This window comes from Mandrillus leucophaeus, unplaced genomic scaffold, assembly GCF_000951045.1.
Source record: "Mandrillus leucophaeus isolate KB7577 unplaced genomic scaffold, Mleu.le_1.0 Scaffold297, whole genome shotgun sequence".
Lineage (NCBI taxonomy): Eukaryota > Metazoa > Chordata > Mammalia > Primates > Cercopithecidae > Mandrillus > Mandrillus leucophaeus.
This window is the reverse complement of record NW_012103109.1, coordinates 786,978-808,069: the sequence shown is the minus strand read 5'-3', so window position 1 is coordinate 808,069 and position 21,092 is coordinate 786,978. Positions and strand designations below refer to the sequence as shown.

The 21,092-nt window shown below is 46.3% G+C and overlaps 1 protein-coding gene across 3 annotated transcripts in view; it reads left to right on the top strand.

Annotated features, from left to right (window-relative positions):
* Positions 1 to 21,092, top strand: part of NTRK3 (neurotrophic tyrosine kinase, receptor, type 3) — a 389,076-nt gene that overhangs the window by 51,004 nt on the left and 316,980 nt on the right. For 2 of the 3 annotated variants that reach the window (XM_011986286.1, XM_011986288.1), the window contains 2 exons: positions 13,812 to 13,886; positions 14,623 to 14,694. In XM_011986286.1, coding sequence (XP_011841676.1) covers positions 13,858 to 13,886; positions 14,623 to 14,694 — 101 coding nt within the window. In that variant the 5' untranslated portion in view covers positions 13,812 to 13,857. Of the gene's footprint in view, positions 1 to 13,808; positions 13,887 to 14,622; positions 14,695 to 21,092 lie in introns of those variants that run through there. The other variant, XM_011986287.1, reaches the window with a different exon arrangement.

The window sequence follows — 21,092 nt, the reverse complement described above, 5'->3', positions numbered from 1 at the left end:
GTGCTTGGGCTTTTTACAAACACTATTTTAGTTCATTGTTATGATGCCTCCATGAGGTCAGCATCATTATCTCTATTTTACAGATGAGGAAACTGAGGCCATGGGAGGTCACCTAGCTTGTCAGTGACAGGCTGGAAAGTGAAACCCAGTGCTGACCCCAAAGCTGTTGTTTTTTCATTATACCAAACAGTTTCCAAAAATAGTACAGGGAAGAACCAGAGGGGAGAAGGCATGATGATGCCTGGCAGATGGACTTCTCTGTGGAAGTGAGCACACCTCCCTGGAGTAGCTTGATGTTTTATTTTCTTTGAGAGAAAGATGAGAACACATGGGGACAAGAAGAATGAGAGTTACAAAAGCCATTTACACAAGTCCCATTAGCAATCCCCTTTCCTCTCACCTTCCAACTGGATTCAAGCCCCAGGAAAGCATCTCAGTAGTGCAATGGTTTGGACACGGGATACAGAGAAAAAAATTGCTTCCATCCTCAAAGGGTCTGTAGCTCTGTTTATAGTCCCTTCTCCTCAGTTTCAGATTTCCTGCAGGCTTAAGGCTTCCTAATAGAAGTTTGGTTTGGTGTGAGGTGTTTGATAGCCATTGGGAAGTCTTGGGCCTGTAGGGGACATGATCGATGTCATCTTTGAAAAAAAATGGAGCCTAGAACAGGTTAGCATTCAAAGGCTGAAAGCTGAAAGGGTTGCTAAGAGGTCCTCATATCCTTCTGGGCATGAGGCTGTCTAAGATAGAAACTGTAGAAATAAAAAGACAAGGGAAGTTACTTGCAATATCAGGAAGAAGGGACTGATGGGACTTGAATCTGAGAAAGAAAAGACGTCACAGAGCCTTTTGAGTAGATGTGGTCAATGGATGGTACTTTCATGGTCCTTCCATGTGCTGTGCCCAGGGCAGACATCACTAATCGATCACAGAGTTGTTTTTTTTTTTTTTTTTGTCCTGCTCAACCACAGACCTCTTCTAATCACAGCACTCTGTGTTAGCTCTTGCCAACCCACTGGTATTGTACATAAGTTAAAATTGACTCACTATCTCTGCTGTCGTGTTTCAAGTCAGGAGCACTCAGTAAAGGTAGTTTGGGAAAGTTCAGGTGGTAAGAGTGAGCCATTCTGTCCATATTTACTCTTAAGAGTTGAGGGGAATGTGTATTGTGATAACAAGAACTTCAGGACAGGGGAGAGGTTAGGCATCAAGGGTAGAGCTGTAGAACTGGAATCAATCTCTAATTAGGCAGTAATTGAAGTCATGTGAATGGAGAGAGAGGGTGAGTATATGAGGAAAAGAACAGACGGTTTATTGCTGGAGGAAAGGAAATGGGTGGCAATGCTGAAGCAAGGGAGGGAAAAGCGAACAGGAGAGAAGCCTGCATTTCCTTCACTTGGGTGAGGAAGGCTACCACTCCAGTTCCTTAAATGGAGCCCTCTGGAGCCTTCAGAAATTCCAGAGCTGGTTGCCTTACAAAATACAAAGGTGAATATCATTTCCTCCCTTTCAGGCCGCAGATGTAAGTCAGTGTTCCTCCCAGTGCTCAGGTCTTACAGGAGCTGGCCCCAGGACCTGCCTCCCTCCTGCAGCCCCTGCTCCACATTCTTCTGCAGCCCCCATTCCAGCCTACTCTTCCTTCTTCATCCTGTGACTTCTCTCTTCTTCTCTGTGGCCTGGTCGCATCCTGGCTTGCTGTGCACGAAAGAGAGGGCTGGCCGCCACAAATGTGATCTTGTCTTTCTGATGCTTACCTTGACTAATCACACTGACACCCTCAGGTTCCGCGATAATTATTCCTGCAAAGTCAAGGACTCCCTTTCCTCCTAGTGACCTGAACTTACCCTCTAACAATGAAAATGCCCCAAGCTTTGGAGTGACTTTTCTGCATTAACTCTGAGGCAGAGTTGCAGTGAGAAAATCTACCCTTTTAATAGGCGAAAATATTGCCCTCATAAGTCTTTATGCAATGCACTTGAGCTTAATGCTCACTTACCAATTCGCCTTTATAACTTCCATATTGAGTGAATTAAGTCCTCCATGCGGGTAGTTATTAAAGAAGTGATAAGTGCTTTATAATTCAGTAAAGGGTGGCCTGGCCATTTCATATTTTCCTAAGGAAATTGGCCACCCGAAGGGCAACACTCTCAGAACCCCTGGGGCCAGCTGATTTTAGGCACAGAGCTCGCACTATTGGATTACTTTCAAGCCAGCTGCTCAGGCCTGGACCAAACTCCTCGCTCAGACTTTTTCCCCCAAGACCCACTGGGGAGTAAGGGTCAAAATCAATGTCTGTCTCCCTGCCTGAGGCTGTTTTTACTCTTGATCAAAGGCCTCCATTTTCTCCCCTGGTTCAAAGCTAAGATGTCTAGGAAGGATCAGAGGTTTTGTAATCAACATGATTTGATTCTCATCTGTAGACAGGAGGAGACTTTCTCTAAGGGGCTACAAGGGGTTCCAACCCTCTGACCCCAATCCCATGGGCACAGCTTGCTCCTTTATACTTTAGACTCTTCAAGTGGTTGGAAAAAGTGCTGTCCCCATCAAGACCTTGGTAACCACAGATTTTTCATGACTTGTTGCGAGGTCACAGGGTTCTGAGGAGGGACAGTCATTTATTAATTTGTTTATTTAAAATTTCTACTATGTACCAGGAACTTGGATGAGTGTTGCAGATACAATAGTGAATAAGAGAGGTTGCCTGCCTTCAGGGAACCTGCATTGCATTAGGAGAGAGACACAAGGGTCTTTGTGAACAAGTGAACACATAGGTGACATAATCAGAGGTTTTGACAAGTAATAATGAAGGAGTTACCTGGAGCATCATTTCTCAACCTTATTGCTACTGATATTTTGGAATGGATAATTCTCTGTTGGGGATGGGGCTCTGTCTTGTGCATTGTAGGAGATTAATAACATCTCTAGCCTCACCCCTCTAGACACCAGTGGCACCGCCCCAATACTGACAATCAAAACTGGTGTCTTCAGACAATCCAAGCCTGGGGGGCACAATCCACCCCTGACTTGAGCATGAGCACTATTGATCTAGAGGAAGGTTCAGAGAATGACCCTAGCTAGGTTGGTCAGGGAAGGCTTCTCTGAAGAAGTGACATTTCAAAAGAATCCTAAAGCTGGCATCTTGGCTGAGGGACAAATAAATGCAAAGGTCCTGAGAGGAGACCAGTGAGGCTGAAGTCAAGTGAATAAAGAGGGAGGGAGGTTTGAGCTGAGGAGAGAATGGCAAATATTACATCAGGAAGGATCCTGCTGGTCATGATGGAGTCTGAATTTTCTCCCGAGTGCAAGCGCATAAGCCACTAGAGGTTTTTTATTTGTTTTGGTGGAGTGCGTGATTAAATTTATATTCCAACTAATTCACTGGGCTTTCTTTGTGGAGGACAGATTTTAAGTGGGCCGCAGTGGAAACAGTAGTCATGTTTTGGAGCAAGGGTCTTTGTGAAAGGTGATGGTGGCCTGGACCCAGGTGGTAATAGTGGATGTGGCAAGAAGTAGATAGAGTTGAAGGGTAGAATCAATGACAGGGTTTGGCTGGGACAACTCCATGATACCAGTGCCATTTATTGATATGGAGACAGATCACTGGGAGGAAAGCAGGGGCTGGTATTGGGTCTGCTAAGATGTCAGCTAAACATCTGGAGCTCAGGGAAAGTTCTGCTGGAGATACACATTTGAGTGCTATCAGCACAAGGATAGTGCTCAGAGCAGAGCGCTGGGGGGAGATTACCTTGGCTCACGAGAGTGGAAGTGAGTAGAGGAGCCCTAGGCTCCCTGGAAGACTCCAATATTTAAGGATCAGGCAAAGAATACAACATCAGCAAAGGAGCCTAAGAAAGAATATCCAGAGAGTAGAAAGAAACCCAGGAGAGAGTGTAGTCAAGGAAGCCAGGGAGGAATGAATGTTTGAAGGAAGAAAGAGTGATTAATGGGGTAAAATGCTACCCAGTGACTGAATAATGGGTGACACAGAAGAGTCGATTGTATTTGCAAACATAAAAATCACAGGTGACCTTGACAGTGTAGTTTCAGTAGAGTGGTGGGACCGACGACAAACTGGGATGGAGAATCAAAGGGAGGTGAGGAAGAAGGGCCTGCAGGTGTAGACGATTCTTTTAAACCATTTACCATAAATAGGTGTAGACACATGAGTTGGTAGTTGGAGGAGGACATGGAGTCAAGGAGGTTTTTTTTTTTTTCTTTTTGTAGATGGGCTTTCCTAGAAGATGTTTGTATGTTGATGGAAAAATATAGCAGACCGAGAGTTGAGGGTAGGGAAGAGGAAGAGAAAAAAAATGAGTGTGTTCCTGAGAAGGTGGGAAAGGTTGAGGCTGGGTAGAAAGTCCACATGGGAAACTGATAGCTAAATGGTTAAGGTCTGACATTGATCCCTCTGGAGGTTCATTCATTTATTTGCCTCGTGGTCACTATTTGCAAAACACTGGAACCACAGCCTCCTGGCCTTGGCCTTAGAAAACTCATGCTTTGGTGAAGTCATGTAGGGACAGGAAAGGTGGAAAAGATGTGCCCGGGTGCCAAGGGCATTTCTGCTTCCTCCTTGTTTGGTGTGGGGGCCCTCCTACTTCCCCACTGCTGACCCTGACAGTGGGCATCAAGCAGAGACTTGGGCCTGGGAGGGAGCTCTGGATATGGGGCCCTTGAGACCTCTGAGATCACCTTCCTCTTGCTGCTGTGCCCTGTAGTTATGCCCCCAGCATGCCTGTCCCTGGGTGGGATGTTCAGTGGTGTGCTCGGGGCCACAACCCTCCCCAGAGATCAAGTTCAGGGTGCCTGTAGGGTCAGACCAGGGCTCTGGGCTGCTCAGGGGGCCAGGGTGAGGGCCGTGCAGGTGCTGAGTGTGGAGATCCTCTGGCAGTGAGGTGGGACAGCTGGGTGGCTACGTAGTACTGTCCTGGATGGCTTTCCAGGTATATACTTACTCAGGGGTAGCTGCCCCAGTTTGAGATTCTGGGGGTGAGTAAATGGTGAAGAAGACAGATATGATCTCTGTTCTCATGCATTATAGTTCTAATGTAGAGACACTGATGACAAACACATAATCAAATAATCTAATAAGACAATTACAGATGGTTATTAAGGGCTGTGAAGGACGTAAACAGGAGTTTGTGCCACAGAGCAACTGGAGGGGAAACACGGGGGCTGCTAACACAGTAGGGTCAGGGCAGGCTTCTCTGAGAAGGTGATTTCTGAGTGGAGATTTGAGGGATTGAAAGAAGCCAGGGATGAGTGTTTCATGTGGCAGGTCAGGTTGGGAATAAGCCTGGCATATTTAAAGACCAGAGACAGGACAGTGTGACTGGAGTCCACAAAACAAGGGGAGTGTGTTCAGAGAAGGAGCCCTGGAGGCGTCTGGTGGCCAGCTTGTGCGGGATCTTGTGGGTGGCTTCCCAGTGATGTCTGGACATCATTGGATTTTATTGTCATAGCCAAAGGAAATCATTGGAAGGTTTTAGGCAGGAGATAGTGGTTGCAATAATGTAGATTGCTGGAGAAGAGGGAAAGCAGGGAGGCCAGGTAGGACGGGATGCTTGTTCTCCAGGTTAGAATAGGTGATGGTTACCTGGAGCATTGATGTGTAGGCAAGCTGGGGTTGCCATACTGTGCCAGCCCGAGCAGCAGCAGTAAAAATAGAAGCAGATAGGCTGGGGAGAGGTAGGGTAGGAGGCCACAGGCTGGGGTTCAACCACAGCAGCCTGGACTCCCCAGTGAACTGGCTGGCTCCCAGAAGAAATCTCGCTCCTGGGAGTTAGCCCTTTTCTTAGTGGTGTAGCAGTGAAGATGTGCCCTTGATCTTTTCCTGTTAGGAGACACAGCATCTTTGCACCTGCAGAACACAGGTGTGTGCACAAACATTCTTCGTTCCTGGCACAATGCTTTGGAATTGATCAGGAAGCCAGCACAGATGCTGTCATCTTCCATCTGTTCACTGCATGATCTGAATGTTCCTTTCTGTGGTCCCGGGGGTGGTCCCAGATGCGAGGCTGGTTCACCGTGGTCCTTGGCATACAGCTGCTCGTAGACTTGTGTGCTAACGTGCTGGCATGCTGGGGTCACTGGCACAAGCTGCTCCAACCCCTGCCTGCTTGGGGCTCTCGGGTCTGGCTCCCCAGGCATCTAGCACACTGTCCCCCACAACAGCTGTCAAGGGAGGGCGAGCAGGGTGACTTGGCTAGAGTGATCCGATGCAGCTCCTCCCCAGCCCCCTTGATGCCTTAGCACCATGGAGCTGTTGCTCCAGACGGTTTGTTTATAATGCTAAACATATCAGATAATTGAAAGCTAATGCTGCTGTCTGGATCACTAGACATAATATGCCTGGATAACAAATCAATTTCCTCATTGCCCTACAAGGCTTCGGAGTCAAAAGCGCAGCACATTGTGCGTGTGTGTGCACACGCGCACTCAGGCATGTGTGTGCTCCAATGCCGACTTGTTAGGAAATGGAATTCCAGACTAGCTTCTGCAGGCACTAGCTGGAGAGAAGGGACACCTGTATGCAATCTTGTTGTTTTTGAAGCTTTTGCATTTTGTGTTGGAGGAGTAGAGTACTCACATATAAAAAACATCCGGAGGCCTAGGCAGGTTGATTGCTTGAGGCCAGGATTTTGCAACCAGCCTGGCCAACATGGTGTAACCCTGTCTCTACTAAAAACACAAAAATCAGCCAGGCATGGTGGCACATGCCTATAGTCCCAGCTACTCGGGAGGCTGAGGCATGAGAATTGCTTGAACCTGGGAGGCAGAGTTTGCAGTGAGCTGAGATCACTGCACTCCAGCCTGGGTCACAGAGTGAGACTCTGTGTCAAGACATACACATACACACACACACACACACACACACACACACACACACACACACACCCTGGGGAAACATCAGCTTCAGCTACCTCCTGCTAGTATTCTGACATAAAGTTAGTGGTGTACACTTAGGTATCACTATGTAAATGTGAATTGTGACTGCACCTCCAGGAAAGCTTCACTTAACTGGCAACTTCAGTTATCCAAAAGGAGGAACAAAACAAAGTCATATGAAAACAAGGGCAAATATCTGCCTATCTGTATGCATGTGCATGTATGTGTGTGTGAATGTTTTCATATTCCCTTAGATCCTATTTATGCTTATATGCTTACTTAACATGCATTTCTAACAATACAAATGGAATCAGCTATTTATTCCACTAGTGCCATGCATCCACACTGAATTGAGGACTTAGGCATTATCTTCGCTAACCCTCACCACAACTAGTTTTGCTATGGAAAAACTGACGGCTGGAGTAGCTCTAGTAACTGGCCTGAGGGCATCTGGCTTCCAGTGCTAGCCTGTCATCTCCATGTCAGCCTAACTCCAGGTGCCAGCTCTTACCTATTGGGCTCCAAGAGGCTGCAGAGGAGACTGGGCACAGCACATTTGGGAGGGAGGAGGGGCCCTGGGGACAGCTTAAGAGGTGATGGCCTGCAGCCTAATATCAAAGAAAAAGCCAGAAAATAGATAAAATGGATGTGATAACCATTGGAATAGGAAATCATATCAGGATAAGGCCATTTGTAGTAGGGCTACAAATTCTGCATCCTTCAGGAACTTCTGAGGGTTTTGCTGTGTTACAGCCTGGCAGACTCATTAGGCTGGTCGTACTGATGTAAGGTCATCAAGAAAATGTAAATCATGATCTGTCTACTCCGCTTAAAAAGGCAAGGACGTGGGTAATGCATTTTAGGTGGAAAAAAGAAACACCCAGCAAGGAAGTTGAAAATGCAAAGGGTTTTGCATTTAAATTTAGTTGTCTGGAAAATTTGGTTATGAAGAAGAGCTCATTAATAGCAGTGAGAAGTCACAGTGAAGATAACAGCAATCTGACAGCAAGAGAGGAGCAGGAAAAGCTTAGAAAAATGAGGCAATACTGGGCCTGCTACCTTTAGAGAAAGGAAGGATGTTCCTAAGTTCCACCAACCAAGCTCCTGTCTTGCCAACTGCCCAGGGAAGTTCTGCCAGGTAAAGGGTGCCTTGTCCCTGTTGTGTACTTCCTCAGTTTTCTTAGTCCTCTGGGGTTAGATGGTGGTCTTTGTAGCTTTGCAAATCTTCTATAGTTCTGTGTATTCTACAATTTTCTGCATAGAAGAGGAGTAAACATGAAACATTAAATATTGAAGGTAGAAACAACTCTTAGACATATCCACATGACATATTTTTAATTAAAATATGGACCACACATTCTGTACCATCCAATTTTGGGATGCTTGGAGATTGCCAATTCATTTTCATATTGGCCCAAGCAAAACAGAAGGAAGAAGAGAAAACTGTGGTACAATCTGGTTGGGAATGGTAGCTCACACCTGTAATCCCAACACTTTGGGAGGCCGAGGCAGGTGGATCACCTGAGGTAAGGAGTTTGAGACCAGCTTGGCCAAAATGGTGAAACCCCATCTCTACTAAAGATACAAAATTAGCTGGATGTGGTGGCACATGCCTGAAATCCCAGCTACTTGGTAGGCTAAGGCAGGAGAATTGCTTGAACCTAGGAGGCAGAGGTTGCAGTGAGCCAAGATTGCACCATTGCACTCCCCCCTGGGCGGCAAGAGTGAAACTCCATCTCAAAAACAAAACAAAACAAAACAAAACAAAAAAGGAATTGCAATCTGAATTATTCTAGCACAAAGGATGTTTGCACTCCTCATTAATTAAATATCAAATAATATTTAATTTATGCCATGCCCCATTATAAAAATGGCTATGAAGCAGCTATCTGTGATCCTGGGTTTCTGGGACCTGGTGTTGCTGTTGTGAGTCACTGAGAGTGGCTGTGTTTCCGACTGATTTTCTAGGATTGCCGAAGAGACTCTGCATGGCTATTCCCTGACTCCATTCCCCCTTCTAAGCCCACCTGGCAGCATCATGAGATCTTGATCCCAGAGGTCTACCTTGACCTCACTGAGGTTTTTGAGTTCCTGACCTAAGCCCGACTCTGGCTCTGGAGGTCAATGTCATCATGTATTATGCCCCACTGTCTCCCTCCCTCTGGAAAAGTGGTGCCCACTAGCTCGTGGCTCTGTGCAATGGAAGGGCAGTGGTGAGAGGGTAGGAGCAGGGCATTGAGCTGATTTTCTGAATGGAGCACTTCACATTTCTATGGAATGAAGAGGCATGAGAAATCCAGGAGAGGAACTTTCAGTGGAGAGAAAAGGCTCTGGGCCAGTGGGTTCCAGCCAGAGATGGTGAGAAGAGACCACTATTGCTTCTGGAATGTGTAGCCTGGCTTGGGTCATGGTCCAGCAGGCCAACACACTCGTCATTTCCTCTCAAGAAATGCCTGTGACTTGAGAGGGTCCTGGGAGCTGTGGCTTGCCCGTTTTGTTCTCTCACCTGGACTCAGTGACCTAGAGGCAGACTTTTTTGTATTGGCCTGAGGCCTGGTAATGTTTGCTGCAAAGCAGTCTTTTTCAAAATTGATGTTGTTTTGAGCCATGAGACTCTTGCTTTAATAGCCCTCTTAGGCAGAAGCTTTATATAATAAAGCAGGATTTCTCAATCCTGGTGCTGTGGACATTTGGGGTTGATGATTCTTAGTGGTGGGGGCTGTCCTGTGCATTGTAGGATGTTTAGCAGCATCTCTAATCTCTACCCACTGTAAGCCATTGTTACTCTCTTTCCCCAGCTGTGACAACCAAAAATGTGTCCAGATATTGTCAAATGTCTGCCGAGGGGCAAAATTGCCTCCTTTTGAGAACCCATGTATTACGAGACTAAAGTGGAGGTAATTTATTTAAAGTAGGAGTGGGCACCTGATGTGCCACCCTTTGCCCTCTTTCTTCTCCCTCCACTCTCTGTTTCTGATTGAACCAGGACACCCGGATTGAGAGCAGAGCTGCAGGTTCCTGTGGGGGCCACTGCCATGCACTCTGCAGAATTGCACAGTCCCTTGGGCATTGCCCTAAATTCTTTTCCTCCACAGTGGGAGTGGGTTTGTAAGATGTCCGGGCAGGGATGAGCTGGTCCAGCCTGTGGTCCTGGAACAGGGAAACCAATCACCGCCCCCACAGGGTTTAGGTGCCTGGCCTTCCTCTAGAAGTGAATAGGTATTGATTTTTTTTTTTTTTTTTTTTTGAGACAGAGTCTCACTGTGTCATCCAGGCTGGAGTGCAGTGGTGTGATCTCGGCTCACTGCAGCCTCTGCCTCCCAGGTTCAAGTGATTCTCCTGCCTCAGTCTCCCGAGCAGCTGGGATTACAGGCGCCCACCACCACACCTGGCTAATTTTTGTATTTTTAGTAGAGACAGGGTTTCCCCATGTTGGCCGGGCTGATCTCGAACTCTTGACCGCAAATGATCCACCCACCTCAGCCTTTCAAAGTGCTGGGATTACAGGCAGTATTGATTGATTTTCAAATGACAAAACAAATGCTCAATGAAAACAACCTGGACAGCCCTGAAAATCACAAAAAAGGGGAAGCCACGTGTAATCGTGCTGGGTTGAGGTACTCACTTACCATTAACAAAAGCAAACCAAACCTGCTCTTTTACTATATATACATATATATATATGTAAATATTACATTATATTTTTTAGAGCCTGCCCTTTTCACTAAAAGTGGTGGTCTCTCTAGTGGCACACACACATCAGCCAGCAGAGTCACAGTGCTGACCCTCCTGGTTGGGTACCAAGTGGTGAGTCATAGGAGAACTTGGCAGGTGCCCAGCTGATGCCATCCAGAAATGTCAGGGCCTCATCTTCATCCTCCTGCTCTTCCTCGGAACCTGCTCTGATGCAGTGTCTATGCACTCCTTGAACCTGCTGGAATCCTCTGTATAAACTCCTGCTGGAACAGTTTTCCTGGAGGCCATGAATGACAGGTTTCCTACCCCTCTACACTCCACCACATGGGGTTTTTTATCAATGATTGCGGAGAAATGACAACTTCCAGCAGAAGCCTGATGCCATTTTTAGCTTGAAAACTGAGAACAAGACTGCTCAGTTTCTGTAAGGCACAGGAGGAAAATAATCAGCACAACCAGCTCTGCCTGAGGACTTATGTATGTCCCACAATGCAAAGGAGTTTCCTTTTTTATCATAGTCTTTTGCTCTTCACATCATTCTTAGGAGGCAGTTATTTTATTATCCCCATTTAATAGATGAGAAAACTGAGGCACAGACAGAAGAGGTAACCTGGACAGGGCACATAGATAGGGGCACTGTTGGGACCAGGATACGCATTTTGACCATCAGCTTCTAGGGCAGGAGTCGACAACTGTTTTCTCTAAAGGGCCAGAGAGTAAATATTTCAGGTTTTGCAGGCCATATGGCCTCTGTAGCAACTATTCAGCTCTGTTATTTGTAGCTTGAAGATAGCTATAGATGACAGTAAATGAATGAATATGAACATGGAAATTTGAATTTCGTGTAGTTTTCATATGTTACAAAATATAATTCTTCTTTTGATTTTTAAAAATGTAAATGTCATTTTTAGCTCTGGGGCTGCAGGAAAGCAGGCAGCGGGCTGTAGCTTGATGACTACTGCCTTAGAGCCCTGACTCCTACTCACACTGTTGCACTGTGGCTATAAAAATGCCATTTCCTGATTTAGGAAAACTCAGACCTACCCAACGGAGGAGGTGGGGACCATCATTCTACTTACCGGAGGACTCTTTGCATCAAGGAGTTCATTCATTTCTCTGCCATATCTCAGTGCGTGCATAAGTCAGGGAAGGGTCAATTTGTGGGCATAAGGACGTGAGGGCTGAGAAGGGTAAGGGTCGAGAACATGGTAATGATTGACAACTCAACTGTAACAACACATTTATGGAATTATAATGTGGGCTGAGAAAAATGATTTCATTGATTTAAACAATTTGAACAAAGTTGCTTGTTGGGAGCAGATCCTTATAGGAAACTGGGCTTCTGTGAATGAGAAGTATTCTGTACAATCATGGTGATCTACTTGGTAATTTACAAAGCCCAGGGAATACACTGGGGGACCTGGTGACACAGATAGTTCTACTCCTCTGGCACTTTCTTTTCATCTAAAATGTTGCCAGGTTCCCTGCCATAGTGGGACCAGACCACCCAAACTGCTCTGGGGCTGTAAAGCTTCCAGGGAGAACTTTGGCACTGGAATCCAATACCAACCTGGCCACCTGGTCCATGTCCCCAGCAGATGCCAGTGTCTCTGGCTGCTCAGCAGGGACTTTGAGAGAATGTGGTACAAAACAGGTTCTCAGCATACCTTGTCACCGTGTGGCTCTGAAATGCTTCCAGAGGCCCTGGCAGCCATAGTCCTGCTGCCTTGCTGGCTCTCACTCGACTTGGTGGCAGATGGCAGAGCTACGGGTGTGGTGGTGCTGGGGAGGAGACGTCTGGGGAAGGTGGCTGTCACTTTTCTGGACAGAGTGTGCCTGGGTTAGTTCTGTCCCAGGATGAGCTGTCACCTCTCTGCACTCTTCACTAAGACGGTACTTAGACTTCATGGCCACTGATCAGAGTAAAATCCTGGGAGGATGGGGTGGGCAGTGGAAGGCCTTTTCCTGAGATTCTTTGGTGCCTCTTGGGATCGCAGGTGTGTACGAATGGGCATCTTTCATACACCTTTACAGCTGCAAAGGGCTTTGATAATCAATAGCATAATGGTTCTCAACCTGGGGACCCCAAAAGCATTAATGAGGGGTGTTTATTTCTGGAATTTCGTCAATATAAAAATAATAAACCCAGAAATCAGATCCATACCCATGACAAACCTTCTCATGCTGACAGCATATTGAGTTTCTTTGCTTTGAGCTGGAATGTATGCACTGGATCAGTTAGCACGGGTTTGTGTCTGTTGATAAAAAGCTCTGGTTAACAGTGATTTATATCTCTGATTAATAAATCCAAGAAGATTAATTAACTAGCACTTAATAGATGTAGTGTGCTGGCTAGACATAAACCCCTTAAACATGGGATCTCTTGGGGCAAAGTTCTGAAAGGAGATCTTCATGATGAAAAGGGGAGAAACTGCTGATCCAGTGCAACTCTCCTCTTTTACAAATGAAGACATTCGAGACCCAGAGAGGTGGAAGCACTGGCTCAGTCACTGGGTCCTGAAGTCTCAGATGAAGATAGAGTTTGTGTCCTCGACTGCCAGGTTCCCATTCTTTCCATGACACCCTAGTGACTCCAGGATACTTAGGTGGCCCCCACTCTCTGGAGTCAACTCCACCCAATCAAGCCATTGGTTTTCTTGAACTCCAGGAGGGATTGGGCTGTGGGTCACCCAAAGACGGCTTCCAGGGTCTAGACCCTGGTGATGCTGGAAGTAGGTGTGTGTCCCTCCTTGGCTATGCCTGCTGGCCAGCCAGCCACCCCCTCCTTTTTTTAAGCCATATCATTTGTATTGTCTTTATGGGCAATAACTAAGGAAAAAAAAAAAAAAGGGCCAGCCCTTAGGAAATTCTGAATAGGAAAAAGAAAGAAAGGGAACAGAGGAAAACTGAATTAGGAAGGCAAGCAGGGAGATTGAACTTCACGTCTTTAAATAGCATCTTTTTGGAGCTGATGGGGATTCAACACAATCCATGGGCCAGGAACTTGGAACCAATGAATCCAGTTAATTCTCTCAACAACTCCGTCAGGCAGACAGTGTGAACCTCACCATATAGAGGAAGAAACTGAGGCTCAGATTTATTTGGTGACTTGACAAAAGGCCTGGCTGTCAATTAGCTCATCAGGGATCCAAACCCAGGTCTCTGTGGCTCCAAAGCCAGCCCCATTTCTGTTGCATCTAGTGACCCTTACCTTTCCTCCTCCCCTACAGACACATAGAGAACTGGCGCAGTCTTCACACGCTCAATGCCGTGGACATGGAGCTCTACACCGGACTCCAAAATCTGTGAGTGCACCCGGCCACAGAGAGGTCTTTCCCTGTGGAAGGGGCGGGTGTCGCCTGGTCTGCCTTCTGGGGTGGAGTGAGGGGCACAGCAAGGCTGCCATTGGTGCTTCCCCTGCTGGGTCTTCTTTTGGTAGAGTTGGCAGCATACACTTAGGGGACACCAGAGGCTTCAAAGGCCATCTCTTCACACCCCTTTGTTTCACCCTAGTCTGGAGAGGCAAGGGGGTTGCGTGAATTCCCATCTTGAAGGTAGGGTTTCAAGGCAGGCCCGGAACCCAGGCATGCTGGGTGAGTGTCCTTTCCCTTGCCTTATGCTTGACTGATGAGCCCCATGGAGTATGAGATTTCTCAGCTACCTCCTCCCTTGGATGTCAGTGCTAGTGACTGTGGGGACCTGGAGTGGGGAGAGGGACAAGGAACAAAGAGGGCTGCAGCCCTGCCATCACTGGACCAGCAGAAGCCCTGGTCCTTACCCACTGGCCAGGATGGATGGAGGGCAGCTGCCAGTATGACCCCTGACCTCCCAGCCTCACACAGGGCCCCGGGGCAAGTGAGCCCAGATGCCTCCACTGAGCACCCCAGTGGGCCACCTGTAACGACTGGCAATGAAGAGGTGCAGATGACCCACAGGGCGGCTGCAGGGCCAGCCTTAGCCTCACCCCCTGCCAGTCTCAGCCCAGAGCAGACATCCCTCTGCCACTTCAGCTCTGCTGATCCTCTTTTTCTCTCTGTCTAGGACCATCAGGAACTCAGGACTTCGGAGCATTCAGCCCAGAGCCTTTGCCAAGAACCCCCACTTGCGTTACATGTGAGTAGAGCTGGGCTGCAGGGATGGGGGGGCACATGGCAGGGACTCTCGGGGCAGTGAAGCTGGAGACCTGAGGTCTAGACCTGGCTTTGCCTCCAGGAGCTCTTGGGCGAGGTTTTGAACTTTCTTGGGCTTCCAATTTTGCCTCTTAAAAGTATTATTTTGGGTTTGATGATCTCTGAGGTTCCTGTCAGAAGGAAAAATCTAGGACTAGGGGCTGAGAGGGAGAGTCAGTCTCCTGACACCCAAGTTTGTTCACTTTCATGATGAAACTTGCAACTTTATGGGAATGTAAATGATAGGGAATTCTACTCGTATGTAATGTGAATACTACACTTCTGAGACCATACATAGGCTCATAAGAGTGTGTATGTGTGTTAGGACTTGGGGGTTGCAGGAAGAAAGAAAGCATGACCAATAGCCAGTGTTATGTCTAAATAGATTCTGGGTTCAGTGGGGAAAAGCTCAGAGAAGTGGAAACACCTGTATAAAGTCACACAGCTTTGTTTGGGACAAGCTAGAGGTCAGGTGGTTATGGGTGGGGGTTCCTGTCTGTCTGTGCCTCCTTTACCCTGTCTTTCCCCTTTCCCTAGTGGGGATAGAATCACAAGAGTTGATGCTTCCTCTCTAAGCCCAGTTCTGGGCAGATAGACTTTGGGATTTAATTGAGGACTGCCATTTCCTGAGGAGAAAGTGGGCATGAAAGGAAGCCTGGGGTGAGTGATTAGGGGAAGTGCCAACCTGCTGCACCTGTAGAGGGGTGCTTGTTGTCTGGGTCAACTCCAAGGAGAGTGGCCATCTCGGACATCCACTGGGCATATTCCCAAAGAGTAGAGGCTCTGCAGGAACCAGGTTGGGAGGGGTCTATTGCCTTTGGGGAGAAAGTGGAGAAGTGGTGTGCCTTGGGCTAGTCTTTCCTGTGGCCACTTATAAGTTTCACTGACTGAGCACTTTGCTCCAGAAGTTCCAGGTGTTTATTTTATTTTATTGCATTTGGAAGGGCAGCTGGGCTGGAGAGAAATTGCATGCACAGGAGCAGAACATCCAGGGGAGCTGTGGGAAGTGGAGGGTAGGGGAGGTGGGGAAAGGGAAGAGATCACAGTGAATCCTGGTGGAGGAGTTATTTTTTCTTTTCTGGGGGGTCCTGACCTTACCCCCAGGCTCTGTGTGTTTTCCCAAGCACATAGTGAGTGCTTGATAAATATTTGTTTATCAGTATGGCCACCTCTGCTTTCTGCGGAGCTTTCTTTTCTCTCTCTGGAAATAGCAGGCTCTATGGCCACTGCTCAGAGCCAGATGTATCGGCTCCAGGGGACTGAGACCTCCCTTTCAGCTGTCTAATTTAGCTGCTGCCCCTTGCCCCAGGGTAGCGTCTGTGGTGAGAGTCTCCTGATATGCGTTCTTTGCAACTGGAGGCATAGCTGGGACCAGAGGAGGGTCTTGGACCAGATGTTCCAGGTGTTTATTTTATTGGGGGTTTGAGTTTCACTGTAAAACATCCCAAGGGAAAAAGCTTTGGACATCTGAGAAGGCTCTGTTTTCATAGTAATTAATACAAGGGTCACAAAGCCAAATGCCCATGGTGGACCAGGTGGGGTCATGTGTTCCCTCCAAAGAGGCAACCAGTCATCAGTTCCAGCTGACTGCTGCCACATGGAGGTGGGGCCTGGTGTGGTCAGACTTGTTTCCAGAAGACTTAGAGATTCCATGAAACAACTCAAGTTTTAAATGCTGCCAACTAAAAACAAGACCCTTCAACTCCATGGGCCAAACGAAACTACTTCCATGAGCAGAATGTGTCACATAGAGTGCCAGCTTGTGGTGTGAGGTCATATTTGGGGGAGGGACGCTGTGGATGTGAGAGAAACCCTCTTCTCTTTGAGGACAGGGACTGGGTGTTCAGGTTCCAGAGCCTTCTAGGGTATGGTGTCCCTGCTGCTCTTAGGGAGATGGAGAAGCTTCGGGACCCAGGCTCTGGAGTGGGAGCAGGGTTGCATCTTGGGCTGCAGGTGTCTCTAAAGTGGGTTGTACCAGAGCATGTCTTTGGCTTGCCCTTAAGGATCCTGGAAGAGGGCTGTGACCCATTGTCTCTTTTGGAATGATCTGGGTCTGCTGAGTGGTGGCAGTGTTAGAGGCTTGTGGAGGTTTGCAAGATTCCCAAGGCTTTGTGGGTAGGAGGACCTAGTTGGAGTAGGACCCAAGGATACCGTTGAACCTGCCCATGACCTTGGGCCCTGTTTTCTCCTGGACACATTGGCCACATTTCTCCTGGACACACACTTGCCAAAGTACTTGCTATTGGTTACAGGGGGATTACCGAGAAGGATGGATGACCATTAGTTCACCCCTAGTTTGAGTCTGGCTGTGCATTAGGGGCAAGTCAGGGTGCTCAACCTCGTTCAAGAAAGTCAGCATCCAGTCAAGTGGCTCTGATAGGCACAGTGGGACGCCCAGAGGAGCCTGGGGGTCACAGAGAGACGAGTCAATAGGGTGAGGCATAGGCACTGGCTTCATCCACGGGTTTTATTTATTAACTTTTCTTATTTATGAAGACACACATCAAATTTCCAATTGAGTAAATTTCCCGGCAGCTTTGGGACATTTTCTCCTGGCAAATGGGCCAGGTTTCTCTGCTGTCTCACAACATCTTCTATTTCTGTCCTCTAAATGCATTTACAAGTCTTCTGGCCCCAGCTGAGCAATCACAAGATGATCACTTACTCCAACACTAATTGCCGAGCCCTGGCTTGGCGGCTTTTTTTTTTTTTTTTTTTTTGGAGGCGGGGAGGTGATGGCTGAGAAATCTTTTCGTCTCTCCTCTGTACAAAATAAGAAGTAGGAAGTGATATCATTGCCTCTAGTACTGATGTCAAATTGTCCAAATTGTTCTGATTGGTTGAACTGTCTCCCATCCCTAAGCTACCGGTGCATTAATCAGTGTAATTCTTCCTCATGGTAGAAAATGAATTGACAAAGTTTTGGCCAAGTTGTCTGCTACATGGTAGGCTGGAGATTAGGACTCTTGGGCCCTACTTCATGGTTTATGAGTGACTGACCATCTTTTCTTGACTGTTTCAGTTTTCTCTACCTTTTGTAGACTGTGGAAAATGAGATATGGATGAATACACATCAAGGGAAGCCCATTTTTGAGAGATGGGAATATTCTCCACCCTCGTATCCCTTCTCTGATCCTAAGAATTTTGGATTAAGGATTTTTAAGGATATGGATTTCTGAGATTGATAATTGGAATAGCTATATGCCAATCTGAAAAGTGGGCATAATAATAGTGTCTATTTGAGGGATGGGATGTGGTCAAGATTAAATGATAAGAGGCACATACAGCTCTCAGTCCAGTGCCCAGCAAATAGTGAGCGTTCAGAGAGGACAGTTGCTAGTAATGATAGTAATTAAAGTTATTATTGCTGGTGGTGATGATAGAATCAAAAAGAAGGGGTTAGGTAACCTTGATGGGTACTCTAACCACTTCTTTGTCCTGGAAAAGCTGAATTTCAGTCTCACAGTGGAGCCCACTTCTCTGGTGACTGGAATACTCATATTCTCCAGCGTCTTTCTTCATTGTACACTGATGAATAAATCCGGATGAGTTCTCTATTCTCTCCATTTATCCTCACTTGCTCTAGACTGTATGTAGACTTCTCTGTAGATGCTGTCAGTTTCACAAAGGACCTAAGCAATTGTAAGTGGTGAGCCGACAACTTTATTTATTTCCACCTGAGTAGAGATCTTGTCCACCAGCATTATTGAACTTGGGTTGTTCTTGGAGTCCTCTGAGCCCCGCTTCTGCAACCAGCCCCTCTTTCCCTTTATGGGGTGTGTTTTCTCTGATATGGCTCATACAGACTGGATCGCCACAGTCTGGGATCCCATACATGAAGAATGTAGATGTCTGTCTATGAGCTGCACTCAAACAATGGTACTTACTTTCATCATAGAGCTCTTTATGGTTTTCAAAGTGCTTTTCCATACATTATCTCATTGAATTCTCATAACCATCCTGGGGGCAGGGATATGGTAGGCAGCTTTATTTTACAGCACAGAAGATAGGCTCAGAGAGGCTCTGACTTGTAAGTAGCAGAAGTAGAACTGCACCTAAGTCCTCTGATTCTCTTTCCAGGAATCTTTCCACTATAGCTCATGGGCCAGAAGAGGCAATGTTTTTTCACAGAAGCAATTTAAAAAGTTACTGTGCTTTGCTAGTCATTACTGTGTTTAGAAAACCACATAGAACTGCTGGTATCAGAAAAGAAGAGGGAAAGGCTAATACTGGTTGAGAACTGCCTGTGTGCCAAGAACTGTGCCTGGTGCATTGGCAAATATAAGCTCACTTACTCCCCACAGTAGCTCTAAGTTAGGAGTCCTCTCTCCCCATTTCATAGATGCAAACACTGAAACTCAGAAGTTATAACTGAGTTCTCCTAAGGTTACACAGTAAGTTAGTGGAACAATCAGGATGTGGACTCTAAATCCTTTGAATCTGAAGTCCGTGTACCTTTTTACATTCCAGGAGCGTTTTGTCTCTCTGGTTTTCACAGCAAGAACTTCTTATAGGAGGGGTGGGCATCTTTAAAGTTCCGTGAAAGAGCTGCTCTTTCCCCCTGGGGATTCAGCACGATCCATCCTCAAAGAGCTCTGTTAAGAAAGCTCTGTTTAGTTCCTCTTTCTATTCAGGTCAAATCCTATAATGACAGTTACATTACAACCTGAGTATCTTTATTACAAAAGATTTCTTAGCATTAGCCTATGGCCTACTTATTTCCAAGAATATTTAATGTAAGATTCCAGCAAGCCAAGAGAATTTATTTAATCCCTAGAGTTGATTGTGGTGGGATCTCTCTTGGGCTCCATTTCTTGCTCTTTTCCAAAAAGCTCTAGATGCCGGACTAAGTTATTTCTCCTTCTTTTGGAAGCAAACGTGCACTCAATCTTTAGCTGGGAGTGTCAGTCGCCAGAGTAGGGTGAAAGATGGAGAATGTCCTGATTTGAGCATGATTGTATCAACTGTATTATGTTTGCAAGGAGAGGAAGTCAGCGATGCTGGGTGGATAGGAAAAGAAGAGGTGGCCAGGGTCCCTACCCTTTTAGGACACTGACTCCATATGTAATACATTTCTCTTGAGATTATTGGGGTGAAAAAATGGTGATATGGATTTATTACATATTATAAATTACTCAATATCCTTTCTCCTTGAAATAATCCCAGATTCTGAGTTTCAAGATGACGTGTAGATAGTATCTCAGTAAATTTTTGCTTTTCTGCCTGCCCCCTTACCTCTGCACTGAGACTTTTCTCCAAGTCCCAAAAGGATTGGCAACTGGCACACTGGTCTCCCTCACTGCTTCTCTACAAGTATCCTCTTCTTCTGTTCTTTGTGGAGGAGTTAGCCATGAAATGCTGGGTAGCTGACAATGAGGAGCGTGGGCTTTGAAGATAGAAAGATCAGGGTTCAAATCCTAGATCTTTCACTTCCTGCTGTTGACCTTAGGCAAGTTATTGAACTTCTCCGAGGTTTGAAAGGAAAGTAAGAGTTCCTACTTCATAGGATTGTTCTTAGCCTTAAATAAGACAACCCCTGGAAAGTGCTTAAGACAATGTAGTAGGAAAGACTCAATATATATTTTTTGCTATTATTAAAGAGTTCCTCCCTACACATGTTGGTCTCCAATTGTGTAGAATCATAGATAGTCAAAGCTTGAGGGGTCCTTAGAACCAGCTCCCAAATTTGTATTCCTATCCCTGCCCTTTAGCTTCCCATATCAAACTGCTTACTTGCATGCCCGAGTTGGCCAAGACGGGATTCTTGATTTCATACCAAACCCTTCCTCCCAGCCTCTTCTTCCTCAATGCTTCTTGTGCTTGCAAGTGGTACCATCCATCAAATTGCTCAGGCCAAAACCTTGGGAGACATTCTTGATGCCTCTCTTTCTTTTACCTGCCTGCCCTCTTCTTCTGACATTGTTTAATAAATTTCGTAAAATATTTTGTATCCATCTGCTTATTTACCCCTTCCATCCGCATGTCTATTGTCTTGGTCCAAGTCATCATCCCCTCCTCTGACACTGTGACAGTAACCTTCTAACTTAGGTTTTCCATGCCTTCACTTTTGTCTGCTACATTTCATTGTCAACACAGTTGCTAGAGTGATATTTTATTTATTTATTTATTTTACAATTACTTGTTGCTTATTTGAAATTGAAATTTAACTAGGCATCTTGCATTTTTCTTTTCTTTTTTTTTATACTTTAAATTCTAGGGTACATGTGCACAACGTGCAGGTTTGTTACATATGTATACATGTGCCATGTTGGTATGCTGCACCCATTAACTCGTCATTTACATTAGGTATATCTCCTAATGCTATCCCTCCCCCCTCCCCCC